This window comes from Pseudorasbora parva, chromosome 4, assembly GCF_024679245.1.
Source record: "Pseudorasbora parva isolate DD20220531a chromosome 4, ASM2467924v1, whole genome shotgun sequence".
NCBI classification, from domain to species: Eukaryota; Metazoa; Chordata; class Actinopteri; order Cypriniformes; family Gobionidae; genus Pseudorasbora; species Pseudorasbora parva.
The window spans coordinates 28,310,854-28,325,701 of record NC_090175.1 but is presented as its reverse complement, the minus strand read 5'-3'; the positions used below and the strand labels follow the sequence as shown (position 1 = coordinate 28,325,701).

Genomic DNA, 14,848 nt, shown 5'->3' with positions numbered 1-14,848 from the left:
AAATGTTGTGTTCACCCAAAAAAATGAAAATTCTGTCATTAATTAGCTACTTAGGGTTTTTACCCCAAAATTTAAATTGTCATTAATTACTCACCGTCATGTGGTTCATCACCTGTAAGACCTCCATTCACCTTCGGAACACAAAGGAAGATTGTTGAAATCCGATGGCTCAGAAAAGCCTCCATTGCCAACAATGTCATTTCCTCTCTCAAGACCATCTCAAGTCACTACAGTGGTTCCACAGTAACTTTATGAAGCGTCAAGAATAGTTTTTGTGCTCAGGAAAAAACTAAATGCACTGCTTCTGCTTCGTGTTTCGAGCCGTTTTGAAGTGCATCGCATTAGCGGTTCGGATCGTCAAAGTCACGTGATGTCAGCAGTTTGGAAGCTTGACCTATTTTTTTAACAAAAATATCTTCATTTGCTGGGTCTGGAATGGCATGAGGGTGAGTAATGACAGAATTTTCATTTTTTGGGTGAACTAACCCTTTAAATTAAGACCACAATGTTTGTATTGATTCAATATTAACCAGTACAGAAAACAATTACTGCACTATTAACAAAAAAACTTTTTAAACAAAATAGGAACTTATTACTTATAAACTTTAATATTTCACATTTATTACATTTTAAAAAAGGTGTATTTTTGAAAGCCGATTTCTGTAAATTGTACGCAGACACAAAGAAAAAGAAAGATACATATAAAAGAGATATATACAACATCTTCAACACAGCTAATGATAGAGATTTTTCAGTGACCATACAAGTTTTGTTTTGGGACAAACCATGAAAATTTCCCAAAGTGACATATTGAATGCGCATTGGAGTCAACTAAAAGTCAAAGTAAATGTTTAGGTTGGTTTTAATGAAGTGTTCATTTTTGACATTTTGACAAATGTATACAAAGTAAAAAAGCACAAGCACAAATATACAGGAAAGAAGCAGGCAGTGGACATGACTTGTAATAAACAAACAAAAAACAGTATCAACTGCAAGGTGATACCATAATGGCAAATATTTAGCAGATTAAGTAAAAACAGACATTTACAATTAACTATAGACAAACAAATCTAATTTTTAAATTAGATTCAGTGAAGTGCTCATTAGATTTAAACAAAAAATTCCAGACGGATTTTATTGCAATCTTCCGGATGTCGTATTGCAATTCCATTGCGAAGAAGCATCTCTGTGTACGGCGGCCAGAAAGTGTCATCAGTTGTCACATAAGGGTCATGTGGAGTTTCTAAAGTTTTATTGGTCAATCTCTGCAATAAATAAATGTGCATAATTAAATGTGTTAAATGAGGGTTAATACATTAAAAGTACAGTATGCCATTTCTTAGAAACCTTGCTAAAAAATGGATCAGACTGAGCAGCACAACAAACTTGAAGCATAATGGGGGAGGAGAGAGAGTGAGCAAGAGGGAGATTTAATGAAAGACTAAAGAAAGAGATGCTTAAGAGACATTCCAAAAGAGAAAATGTCAGAGGAATATAACTGGGAAAAGAAGGGTTATGATCAGGAAAGAGCTTTAGGACCCAAGATAATATTAGAAAAGCTTTCTAGCACTGGAGAGACCTAAGCTGGAAGGCCTGAAAATGGATGAAGATGTTGCGTTGTTTCTGCTCCACCCAAGAGTAGCATTGAAATATATGCTGTTGTTGTAACGTTAGCTATAGTAAAAGGACAGTTTGAGAATTATTGTTTGTCTGGAGCTGATTTGCTGCTGGCAACTAACAAACAACTGGTGTTCTGTATGTTTATTTATTTTATTTTTTTCCTTGCCCTCATTCGTCATCACCTTTTTCATAAAATATTATTTACTTCACTTCAGATATGACAGAGAGACATTCACTCTTGCATTGCGTCTGTGTATTTTGGGAGCAGAGCAATGAAGGGAAGGGTGTTTGTTTGGGTTGATGATTTCCAAAATCAACAGTGTTCTCAGAAATCACTTATTGTACCTTTTAAACACTCTGTGTCAAGAAACAAGTTAATTTCCATTCTATTAATTTAATAAATTCTATTTTAAGAAGATTACAAACATAGGGTAAAGATTATTGTGATGGGTATTTTAACATACCTCGATAATCTCACTCAGTGAAATCAGGTTAATCTCGCCATCATATGCAGCAGCCTGAAAAATCCAAATCCAATATTCATATACAACAGCCTAAAAAAAAATCCAAATCCAATATTCTCTGATCTGATTGTGAGGGTGAAGATGCCACCTACTCTTTTTTTCTTTGTGCTGTTTCCTAGGGGATCAGGAAGTGGGAAGTGCTCAGCTAACATGTCGCTCAGCATTTCCATGAGAATGCTATGATAGTCCTTTAGATTGTTAATTTTTCTCTTCATATCCTGCAAAATACTGCAAAAGAATGTGGGGGAAAAAATAAGATGGGACTGTTAAAGTGAGCTAACACACACAGTTTCAGCCAATCTCATTTTAATCATGAGTACCTACAGAGTAGTAGCATCCTTCATATCTATAAAGTATTTAGTTTTATTAGATTTACAAAAGAGAGATAAGCTGTACCGACTCTTTCTGAAAAAAGGCGAGCAACATGAGGCGTTCCATGCGTGGCGCTAAAGACACACACACACGTCATCGCATCATATAGACTCTCGGTTCGTTCCGAAAGAAAAAAAACTATACGTGGTGGATTCAAACCCAGAACCAAACCTCAGACACTTGCCGGACAAAGGCTCTACCACTGGACCTTAAAGAGTTAATTCACCCAAAAATGAAATTTATGTCATTAATGACTCACCCTAATATCGTTCCACACCCATAAGACCTTCGCTTGACTTGTAAGACCATTTTCAGAACACAGTTTAAGATATTTTATATTTAGTCCGAGAGCGTATGCAAGTGTATGCACACTATACTGTTTATGTCCAGAAAGGGAATAAAAATATATTCAAAGTAGTTCATATGTGACATTAGTTAGTTAATTAGAATCTCTTGAAGCATCGAAAATACATTTTGGTCCAAAAATAACAAAAACTACATCTTTATTCAGCATTGTCTTCTCTTCCGTGTTTGTTTTCAATCCTCAAATAAAGATTTGAACGGTTATGAATCAACGTATTGATTCATGATTCATTTTCGATGCTTCAAGAGATGTCACAAAGTAGAGACTACTCTCAGACTAAACATAAAATATCTAAAAATGTGTTCCGAAGATGAACGGAGGCCTTAGAGGTGTGGAATGACATTAGGTTGAGTCATTAATCACATCAATTCCATTTTTTGGTGAACTAACCCTTGAAATCTCGGGACTGACAGTTATGGGTGTTCGATACATATCGTCTGCAATATTATCGCAATTGTTGTTATAACAATGTGCGATCTGACATTGAGTACCCAGTGTGTGTGAATACACTACGTGATGTGGTCTTGAAGATTAGACGAGTGAGGATGCACACTTTTTCTGCGCAAGTCTATATTTATATCATACATGTTATATTTATTTTTTACAAGTTTACTAAACAAGAATGTAATATTACGTGACATACATTTTAGACACCATATTGCCCATTTTTACTACTTTACTATTTCGCCAACGTGAATAGCTCAAAACAAAGTCACAGCACTCTAATCACAGCTCTCTGAGCAACTCAGTGTTTCCTTACTGAATGAATCAGCTTTCTAAAACGAATCAGTTGAATCAATGATTCAGTGACTAAGATAGATTAAGATCAGAGTCCTGCACGGGTTTTGGTACCCCCAAAGGATCGACCCGCAAATTTAGCTAAAACGGGTGAAAAACATCCAACTGTCGGATACGGGGTCGGGTCGGACAAGGCGGAAACACGGGTCTAACACGGGTTTAAAAAAACCTGTTTAAAAAAAATACATGCATAATTTTAGGAACAATATCTTAGGAACAGGCCTGTATTTCAAGTTAATTAAATAATTTAAAAACAATAGCAGGTTATTTGTGCTCGTGCCGCCGTGTGCCCTCCCAGGATTCTCTCACTTTCAAAAAAAAAAATCACACAAGGCTTCAAGGGGGTAACATACCGGACTCAAAGCTCAGCGCCGGATGTGCACATTGTATAGGCCTACGCGCAAGCTCAGTTTTGAATACACTTCTGACAGAAAAGCTGCACGATGTGCGCATTTTGTAGCACAGGGTGAAATCAGTACATTGACGCTCTGTGGCGTGGCAGGCTTTTGAACAACTTCCTGAGTCGCCGCGGACAAGCACCGAATGCGACTGCTGGTGTGCGTACACTCATTGAAAATAATGTGTTCGAATTTTAAAGATGTGGCGAGGTGCTGTAATTACTTTTGTATGACCTGGCAATAAATGTGTAGGCCTATATAATGTTATATGTTTTTATTTTGGGTGCAGGTTGGGTGTTGCTTGGGGACAAGAATTTTAAACGGGTCAGGTGCAGATTTTAATTAGTGCTCCATGTCAGAAAATCAGGTCGGATGCAGTTTAACGCACCACAGGTACGGACGGGTGCGGATTTACAAAATCGGAACCGTGCAGGACTCTGCTTAAGATAATCAAATCATTTGTTCCTGAATGAATCGTTTGAATCTCAATGACTCACTCATTAACAGTGACTTGCTGCTGCCTACTGGTGGTTTTAAAGTATCTTTTTATGTTTTAAATAATTTCAAATATCAGTATTGGTTCATTTTCACCTCTGAGCTCATTAAACAGTCTGTGTAAATGCCACTTCTGTGTTAGAAAAGGCTCATAAAAGGAAAAAATATAGTTAAACTTTTTGGAAAAGATGATTTCTGTCACTGCGGTGAACTGACCACCACACAGAATATCAAGAATACTCAAAAACTTTAGGAATCTGCTGATTAGCAGCACTAAGATACCACACAATAACACGCTCAGCAAAATATTGTCTAATTATCGTTAGAGAGAAAATCCCAGAAAATAGAGATCATATTTTTTGTCAATATTGCACACCCCTACTGACAATATTGTATTATACTATAGTTAGGCGATGTAACTTTAAGAATTGAACATGACATTAAACAACCCCCACTCACCCACTTTCTAAAACAAAATTACGCCACTGCATCGCAATAACTTTGATTCACTATATATTTGTGTTGTTTACATTATATGCACTTATGCCAACAAAACACAGACATTTGACGCATTTTACTCATCTCCTGCAACAACCTGCAAATCCAACGGGCCTTGCTTATAAAACATTTGTCATCGAAAATGACAAGAACACACTTGAAAAACAAACTGCATCCACTGTTCCCTTAACTCTGGGTTCTTTTGGATGCTAAACATGGTTATCTTTCCCCTAAAAACCAAAAAAAAAAATTATTTGGTGACTGCGTTACCCGGATGACATGCTCTCTCCTGCTCTGGTTGGTGTATGCTAATTTTTCTGGGAGTGTGTGTATAGATATACAGTATATTCCTCTATAAACAAGTACTATTAGTTCTCACATGCACTGTAACAAAATGAATAAACAAATGCTAAAAATAATTCTCCTTTTGTTTTTCAAAGGTTTGGGATGGCATGAGGGCGAGTAAACTTTTCATTCTTGGTAAAATCCCTTTAAGCAGATGTAAAAATGTGTTTTAATCCCAGCATTATAAAAACCTGTGCTCTGATTTCTCGTTTTCATGCTGTAATCTGGTGAGTTTCTCCGACACTGCATTCAATGCTTCTTTCTTCTCTGCTTGCCACGTCTGCTCCCTGAAAAAACATTTTTAATCAGAGTTTATATACACGTTGTATTATTCATCAATTGTGATATCAATCAAGATTGCTTCACAGAAGAAAAAAAATTCAGACCCATTTAAAAGTAAATTTAAGCATAATAATGACTGGATTCTCCCCTCATATCATGTTATATTAGCCTACCTTTTTTTCCTTATAAATTATTTTTCTTTTTGTTACGAATGCATATAATTTTTTTCCTGTTTATATTAAGAGCTGCTCCCTCAGGCTATACACAGGTCCTTCTCAAAAAATTAGCATATTGTGATAAAGTTCATTATTTTCCATAATGTAATGATAAAAATTAAACTTTCATATATATTAGATTCATTGCACACCAACTGAAATATTTCAGGTCTTTTATTGTTTTAACACTGATGATTTTGGCATACAGCTCATGAAAACCCAAAATTCCGATCTCAAAAAATTAGCATATTTCATCCGACCAATAAAAGAAAAGTGTTTTTAATACAAAAAAATTCAACCTTCAAATAATTATGTCCAGTTATGCACTCAATATTTGGTCGGGAATCCTTTTGCAGAAATGACTGCTTCAATGCGGCGTGGCATGGAGGCAATCAGCCTGTGGCACTGCTGAGGTGTTATGGAGGCCCAGGATGCTTCGATAGCGGCCTTAAGCTCATCCAGAGTGTTGGGTCTTGCGTCTCTCAAATTTCTCTTCACAATATCCCACAGATTCTCTATGGGGTTCAGGTCAGGAGAGTTGGCAGGCCAATTGAGCACAGTAATGCCATGGTCAGTAAACCATTTACCAGGGGTTTTGGCACTCTGAGCAGGTGCCAGGTCGTGCTGAAAAACCAAATCTTCATCTCCACAAAGCTTTTCAGCAGATGGAAGCATGAAGTGCTCCAAAATCTCCTGATAGCTAGCTGCATTGGCCCTTGATAAAACACAGTGGACCAACAGCAGCAGATGACATGGCACCCCAGACCATCATTGACTGTGGGTACGTGACACTGGACTTCAGGCATTTTGGCATTTCCTTCTCCCCAGTCTTCCTCCAGACTCTGGCACCTTGATTTCCGAATGACATGCACGTGACATTGGCGATCCGAATCATGAATCAATACAGTTTCATAACGTCCGAAGTGTTGTTTTGAAATCGGCCAATACAAGTCGTTATTTAGGGTTTTTTTGCGCAAAAAAACTATTCTCGCCATTTCATAAAATTATTCTAGAACCACTGTAGTGAGATGGGCTTTGTAACGACGTCTTTACTGCCCTTTATGGGTCTTGAGAGAGGAAATGACATTGGTGTTAATGGTGTCTTACGGGTGTCGAACATAATTCGGGTAAGTAATTATTGACAGAATTTTCATTTTTGGGTGAACTAACCCTTTAAACATAAATGTATAAACATTTTAGTTGTGGTGCTCCTAGATTTCTGCTGGTGCTCCTAACTTATTGAAGTTGGGAGCACCAGTACTACCAAATAAAAAAGTTAATTTCGAGCCCTGTATAGACATTAAAAAACGAATTACTAAAACTTAAATCTAATTCAACCTATTATGTATAATTTTTTAAAGGGGTGGTTGAATATGATTTTAAAAATTTTAACTTTAGTTAGTGTGTTATTTGCTGTTCGAGTTTATGGGCCACAACCTGCAGGTAGGTTTTATTCTTTGTTGATGTTTTCTCCATGAATAGTTTCTATCATTATTTTTATGCTGTAGCAAGGATGTAAACAAAGGCAGACGGCAACCGGCGAATTTTTAAGTTTATCTTGATCGTTATATCTTTGTGAGTACAGTCTATAAAAGAAAAAAAAACGAACCGGATTGGTGCTTGCAACGCGGAGTTATTACAGTTAATGCCCAGAGCCCCCCCTCAGCTAAAACGGCAGCTTTCGGGGCATAACGTAAACGGTGACTTTGTGCCTCTTAAAGGGATACTTCACTGACTTTTCATATTAAACTATGTTATTCCCTTAACTTAAACGAGTTGATACACACCTCTCTCGTCTCAGTGCGTGCACTTAATCTCGCTGACGGGCAGTGACGATCTGATAGCATTTAGCTTAGCTCCCTAAGCCCAGTTCATTCACTATGGAACCAAACAGAGATCAAGTTAGAAGTACCAAACACCTCCACGTTTCCCCTATTTAAATACAGTTACACGAGTAGTTGAACAATCAAGTATGGTGACAAAAAACGTGGCGCGTTTCTAATCGAAATAAAAAGGAGAACTATAATGTATGGCGGAATAGCACTTCTGAGAGTACTTCGGCTCGGTGCAGTAAAAAGTCCCGGCCGAAACATCTTTCCTCACACCTCCCCCTCACTCTCTCATTTCTGTCAATAGGGAGATGTGAGGGAAGACGTTTGGGAGATGTGAGGGAAGATGTTTCGGCCGGGACTTTTTACTGCGCCGAGCCAAAGTACTCTCAGAAGTGCTAATCCGCCATACATTATAGTTCTCCTTTTTAATCCGATTAGAGAAGTACATTGTTTTATTTTGTCACCATACTTGATCGTTCAACTACTCGTGTAACTGTATTTAAATAGGAAAAAGATGGAGGTGTTTGGTACTTAACTTGATCTCTGTTTGGTTCCATAGTGAATGAACTGGGCTTAGTGGGCTAAGCTAAATGCTATCAGATCATCACCGCGCGTCAGAGAGATTAAGTGCACACACTGAGACGAGAGAGGTATGTATCAACTCGTTTTAGTTAAGGGAATAACATAGTTTAATATGAAAAAGCGGTGAAGTAACCCTTTAACAGACACAGAATGCAATTAAAATGTCTGTCCAACATGAACAGGTCCCTTACATGACAACGAGATTATTTTAAATTACTGCACATCTTTCCTCAAGCCGGGTGCTTCCAAATGGAAGTTTACATTACCTCCACAGTGGCTGCACCCGTCTTCGACCACGGAATGGTATTTTTCTTCAACCGGCCCGGCTGTGTTGTGTCTGTGTAAGTTAGTCAAGTGTTCGCTTGAATTTTTACAATTCGGAAAGGCACAAACGCGAACCATTTCTTCTTCACTCGTGAGCCCGATCGGATCATCACTCTAGTGATGCCTGGCTATGAACTAATCATTCTTTTTAACCGGTTCTTTTGAACCGGGCGAACCAGTTCACCAAATCGGACTGAATAGTTCTAAACGGTTTGCGTCTCAAATCAGCGCTGATCACACGTTACTTTAGTTACTCACTTTCTGACATGTGTGACAGTCCCTCCGAATATAAATAAACTCATGTCTTGAATTATATGTTGTAACTCCAACCGTTCACTGAACTGAGTCATGTTTTGCTGAGAGATCTGATGAACTCACGAGCCGCTGACACTGAGCACGAGCGAGTAACTGAATGAACACCCGTCCTCTCCTAAGGATCAGCAGTACAGAATCAAAAACTATTTCTCTCGGACACGTTCAATACTGAGAACCGACGAGCCGGTGAGCAGAGCCTCTACTCCCCACTGGACTGGTTTTCCAGCTACCGCTGTGTTCCCACGGGACTTCAGCGAGAGACACAGCTAGCCGCCTAAAACAGGTGAATTTAAACAATGGCTAAGTGGCTAAACGCATCTCGTTGTCATGTAAGGGACCTGTTCATGTTGGACAGACATTTTAATTGCATTTTGTGTCTGTTAAGAGGCACAAAGACACCCTTTACGTGAATGCCCCCAAAGCTGCCGTTTTAGCTGGGTGGGGGGGGGTGGGGGGGGTTGGGTTCTGGGCATTAACTGTAATAACTCAGTGCTGCAAGCACCAATCCGTTTTTTTTTCTTTTTTCTGTAGACTGTACTCACAAAGATATAACGATCAAGATAAACTTAAAAATTTGCCGGAGTTGTCCTTTAACCCTTAATCTCTATTCCCTACTTTAGTTCACTAATACAGTTCACTTGAAGGAGTGAATGAAAACAAGTGAGTGAATTCAGATAGCTGCAGTGTATTTCGGCTGTACACTCGTTCAATGTGGGGTTGAATGAGTCCACTCAATAACGTCTATGGTTTCGGACACCGCTACAAATGGCTGTCCCCTCAAATAGTGCCCTATTTAAGGGTATAGGGGGCGATTTTGGATTCAGCCAAGAACTCAATATATCATGTACTTTGATCTTTGAAACTGCAGACCTTTTACATTCACAAATAGCTATATAACACACTAGGGATGCAACAATACAGTTAGTCCACGGTTCAATACAAACCTTGGTTTTGAACCACGGATTTCCGTTCAGTTCTGTGTTTTGCTATTCTATTCTTAGGCAACAGGAAAATAAATAGGTTAAAGGGGGAAAAAATGTATCGCAATACTCTTTGCTATACTTAAAATGAGTTGTGTTTTAAAGGTCCTGTTCTTCAGGATTCCATCTTTCAAACTTTAGTTAGTGTGAAATGTTGCTGTTAGAGCATAAATAATACCTGTAAAATTATAAAGCTTAAAGTTCAATGCCAAGCGAGATATTTTATTTAACAGAAGTTCCCTTTCAAAGCCTACAGCGAACGGCCGGTTTGGACCATAGACAGTAAAAAAAAATGGACAGAGAGCTATCCCATTGACTTCAACGGCGGAAAGTGAGGTCAGTAAGGAGCACTCACTTCCTGATGGCTGAGCGAACTGCGCAGGCTCAGACTGAGCTTGACGACGTAGATGTGACGTGAGCAACCTGTCTGACAGCTGTAGGTCTTCTAGTAGTTGTGGAAAGTGAAATCTGAATCACGTTTAAATATTTTCTCCCGTTGCTTTTGGCTCACTATGGACTTCTTCCCATTCTTCTCCCTTGACTTTATGGCTCCACGTCCCCTCGACTGTCTCATAGACAGTAAAAGATTGCCTACGAGCGTCTCCTCAGGTCTATACGGTAATTTCTCAACTGTGCGACAGAGTCGCGTTGGTTATGACGCAATCGTTAGCCTATTTTTACAAAAACAGCTTCTGCGGGGCGATAGTGTAAGATACAAGGTAATGGAGCCTTTTATGCATTGTCGTGTTTCTTTAGAAATAAACAATGGACAAATGGAGTCTTTAAACGCCTCAGATGTAAAGTTATTCACTGTCAAAGTGACTCAAAAATGAATGGGAGTCAATGGGATGCTAACAGCAGGTGATGGCTTGGTTAGCAATGGCCAGCCCTATGGGTGGAACGCATTCCGAGTGCTGGATTACCCCCTTGGTTTGGACTACACCCCTGCACTTCCTTCAGGAATGATGTCACTAGAACCGTTTGTTGACTAACCCTCCGCCCACAAGTACAAGCAAAATAGGGGGCGTGGTCTTGTTGCTCTCCCACGTGGAGAAGAGCATGCATTCAGTGCTTGCATCTCCCCGTTATGGTAAGAGGCGGGACCTTTCCGGGCAAAGTGCGCTAAGCTGCTGTCCAATCACAACACGGGAAGCACTGGCCCAATCAGAACTCGTTACGTATTTCTGAAGGAGGGACTTTATCGAACAAGGAAATCATCAGGCCGTTATTAGGACAGCAGGGCTCTACATAACGCCCGTTTTGGGCGCATTTACGCCTAAAAATTACTGTGTGCGACTGTGAAAAAAATATTTAGGCGCACCGGTGCGAGTGACCCGAGCTATTCTCATGAATGGATGTGTAATACAATCAGAATAAAAACTACAACACTGAGTGAATCAACACTGAGAAACTGATAGGCTACGTTTCCTACTGCAATCATCTGCTTTTGGTGCCTTCAGTCAGCAGAAGAAGTGCAAAAACGTGTGCGACGGACTACACTTCAAACAAAATTGTTTACAAAGTGAAACGGGTGTGACGACGCAGCCATGCGCACTTTACCAGACGCCCTGCGCTGTTTATTTACAGCCAAATCAAAATGAACTGGAAATGCCACATTTGGATTATCATAAACACGCTCAGAAATTAGTTGATGCTTGGGGCATAAATGCCATCAAACAATAATGTATTAATAATACATTTAAAAAGCCCTTGAGTTAATCTTTATCACACATGCTGTTTAAAAAAAATACTAAATGTATATAATGAGCAAGTATATCATGAAGATTTTTTCCAAACCGGGTTTTTGTCTTATTCTTAATCACTGTACACACAAAATAAGTTATTCCCGCTGCGGATTAGCACAATATCTGCGTGACTCACCACAAACAGAGAGAAGTAGATCCGGCTGTAATGTTCTTCCGCGAGACGCATGCGGTTCTGTTTATGAGCGCCAGAGCGCCAAAAGTTACAGCTTGCTATCCCTCCGAGTATTGGCATGATTGCATGTGTGATACTGATCTCGTACAAAAATCCAATAGACAAGTTGATATTAAGTAACAACGTTTTAGCCACAACACTGTCTATTTGTGAAAATTAAAGCCACGCCAGAACTGATTCGCATCTCCAAGCAATTAGATTCAAATGAGTCTGTGTTTTGAACTATTGACTGAATGACTTCATTTTTATACTCTGTATGGATTTTTTATTTAAAATATTAAACTTTTAAAGTTTAATTTTTACATATTTCTAAATTCAAAAACTTATATGTAAAAAAATCATACAACATTAACCCATGCATTAATGCATTAAATGCATATGTGTTTGATTGTATGTCCAGTTCTGCTTTTGTGTGTGTGTGTGTGTGTGTGTGTGTGTGTGTGTGTGTGTGTGTGTGTGTGTGTGTGTGTGTGTGTGTGTGTGTGTGTGCTGTACTCTCAGATGTTAATCATAATATTATGTCAGAATTATGTTGAATTTAAGAAATTGACAGATGATGCATACATTTAATAAGATTAGAAAACATTACTCTTATAATGGTAAAAATGACCCTGGACATTAAAGGACAAATATCGTCCTGTAATGGGAAAGTTATAATTGGAATGTGTTTGATGGATTAGAATGTGCTCCTACATTTTTGACTGTGCTCCTAATTTTTTTTAATTAGGAGCACAAGTGCTCCTCAAGAAAAAAGTTAGCGTAGAGCCCTGGACAGAGGAAACAGCACTGTACAGATAAGTAAATTGTGTGAAAAATACTGTTTTTTTTTTCATGTGAAACATGAACTCATGTTATATTGCACACTGTAAACATAATCAAAGCTTTGAAAACACGCGAAGAACGGGACCTTTAAGTAAAGTTTCATGATTGTGAATAATTATAGTGTTTCATGATTGTGAATAATTATAGTGTTCCGTAAATATATCTCTCTGACGCCAGCATTGACACCAGCATTTCAAGCGTGGCTCAACACCTCCTAACTTTAGTGCATAATTTGATATTTGCTCATATCAGCCCATAGACTCACAGGCACACACAAACAAAACCAAGATAAATATTAAAAATAGAAATAATTAATTAAATGCAAAACCAAAAGAAAAAAAACACATATTGAACTGTGAATGCCATACTGTGCAGTTCAATATTATATTGAGAATTGTGGCATCCCTGTAACACACTACATGAAATGCAACATTAAAGAAAAGCATAATTGGGGCTCTTCAACAAAAACTGTCGTACCTTTTCAAAATCTGTTTCTGGGCATCCAACTTTGCTTGTGAGCATGACAAGACCATTTTAAGTTGACTGTTGAGTCTTTGCAACTGTGAGGAAAAAGTGTAAAAAGTGCATATTAATTGCATTTATATTTTGTTATTAATGAGTGTTATTAAATTAATTAGTTAAGTACCTCTTCTTTTCCAACAGCTAATAAGACTTCAGGATTTGTTGTCAGCACTAGAAAAAAATAATGAAAGTCTTAACATAAACTGTGTAATTAAAAGTGTGGTTACCGGAGTCTTGAATGTTGCATTTATTAAATAATTTAGAAATTTAATTTTGAAACGGTACATAAAACAATAGATAATAGCTTACATTTTGGTTCCATTTCCTGCCACTGTTCAAGCTCAGATGTGATTGCAAGCAGGCGATTCACTGCCTGCTCAAAAAAAAAAAAAAATACAAGTAAAAATAAGTTTAGCCTCAACAGAAAAGGAACATTTATTTGCACACAATTGATTTCTAAACAAAAAAAGTACCAAAAGGAGAAAGACAAACCTCATTTGACTCATCATCATTAGCCTTTGTGTCTGCCAAAATTATCTCATTTTGAAGCTGGAAGATATAAATGCTTGTGATAACTAGGCAGTTTCATCACAGCTGCATTTCTCCCTGCAGCTGCTGTCTAAATCATTCACAAATAGCAAAAATCTAAATAACATAGCAAAAGGGAGAAATAAATCTGACAAACATGTAACTTGTTTTGTCATTACATTCAGTGGGATGTAAAATTGCATCACCCTGGTGTCTGTGCCTTGGGATTAATAAAGAGTTGCATTTTTTTAAAGATTTTTTTGTTTTTGTATTTCACCTCAACTGACCACCAACCTGAAAACAACACCATAGCAAATTAACTTACCTCCTGTAACAGTCCAAACTGCTCCTCACACTCCTCCAACAACACAGCTTTTGCAGTGACCATACAGCCTGCGTCCCCTGAAGACTGAGAGGACTGTTTGTCCTGCTCCATTTCTGTTTGCTTTGATGGTGCTGTGGTCTACAGATGTGATAAAGACAAACAAGTAAGAAAAAACAACCATAAGAGCAGATAAGAGAACTCCAGTCAGATACATACAAAAGGTAAAAGTTAACGTTAGCCATGCAGCTAAGTTAGCGGTTTCAAATAACGTCACGCGAAACAGTTCTATAAACTGCAACATTTTGTGGCGATATCATGTGATAAATCCAAACTAAACAGTCGTGTTGGTACTCACCATATATCGTGTTTTCTTGTATGCGAATGCTACACCCAAATTTGGCACTAAAAGCAAACCCCAAACAAAAATGCCGCCAGTACCAACGTCATGACGTCATACGCTGTCGATGTTTGTCAAGGGTCAACTGCGCTGCTTATACGCCAATAATTTCCTTTTGTATATTTGCTTGGTCCTGTTTGCTTTAACCTGTTTTTTTTCTGTTTGTGTATATATTGCATATAACTTAAATTAATATTTGTCATGAATGTAAAATATGGACTTATATACAAACATCTCCAGTAGTAACTGTAAAATATCAGGCACACAGGACCGCAATACCAGAATGTTCTCCACAAGAGGGCAGCAGAATAACAGAACCTGGACTGATAGAGCGAGAATTGTGTTACATTCTAGGATATAGATGTCACATTA

General features: G+C 38.2%; 1 protein-coding gene across 1 annotated transcript; it reads right to left on the bottom strand.

The window, feature by feature from the left end:
* Positions 1-844: 844 nt before the first annotated feature.
* cenpk (centromere protein K) lies at positions 845-14,556 on the bottom strand. Its single transcript, XM_067441445.1, has 10 exons — positions 14,435-14,556; positions 14,080-14,217; positions 13,719-13,775; positions 13,536-13,599; positions 13,351-13,397; positions 13,182-13,264; positions 5,606-5,701; positions 2,237-2,372; positions 2,085-2,138; positions 845-1,265 (listed from the first exon to the last, which is right to left on the bottom strand). Exons 1-10 carry the CDS (start codon positions 14,435-14,437, stop codon positions 1,110-1,112), a joined length of 834 nt encoding a protein of 277 aa, XP_067297546.1. The 5' UTR covers positions 14,438-14,556; the 3' UTR covers positions 845-1,109.
* Positions 14,557-14,848: the final 292 nt, after the last annotated feature.

Excerpts from the sequence above, each read along its gene's own strand:
- cenpk (XM_067441445.1), bottom strand. Across the intron at positions 13,265-13,350 it reads TAGCTGTTGGAAAAGAAGAG|TTGCAAAGACTCAACAGTCA; the intron begins GTACTTAACTAA and ends TTTTCCTCACAG. Across the intron at positions 2,373-5,605 it reads AACGAGAAATCAGAGCACAG|TATTTTGCAGGATATGAAGA; the intron begins GTTTTTATAATG and ends ATTCTTTTGCAG.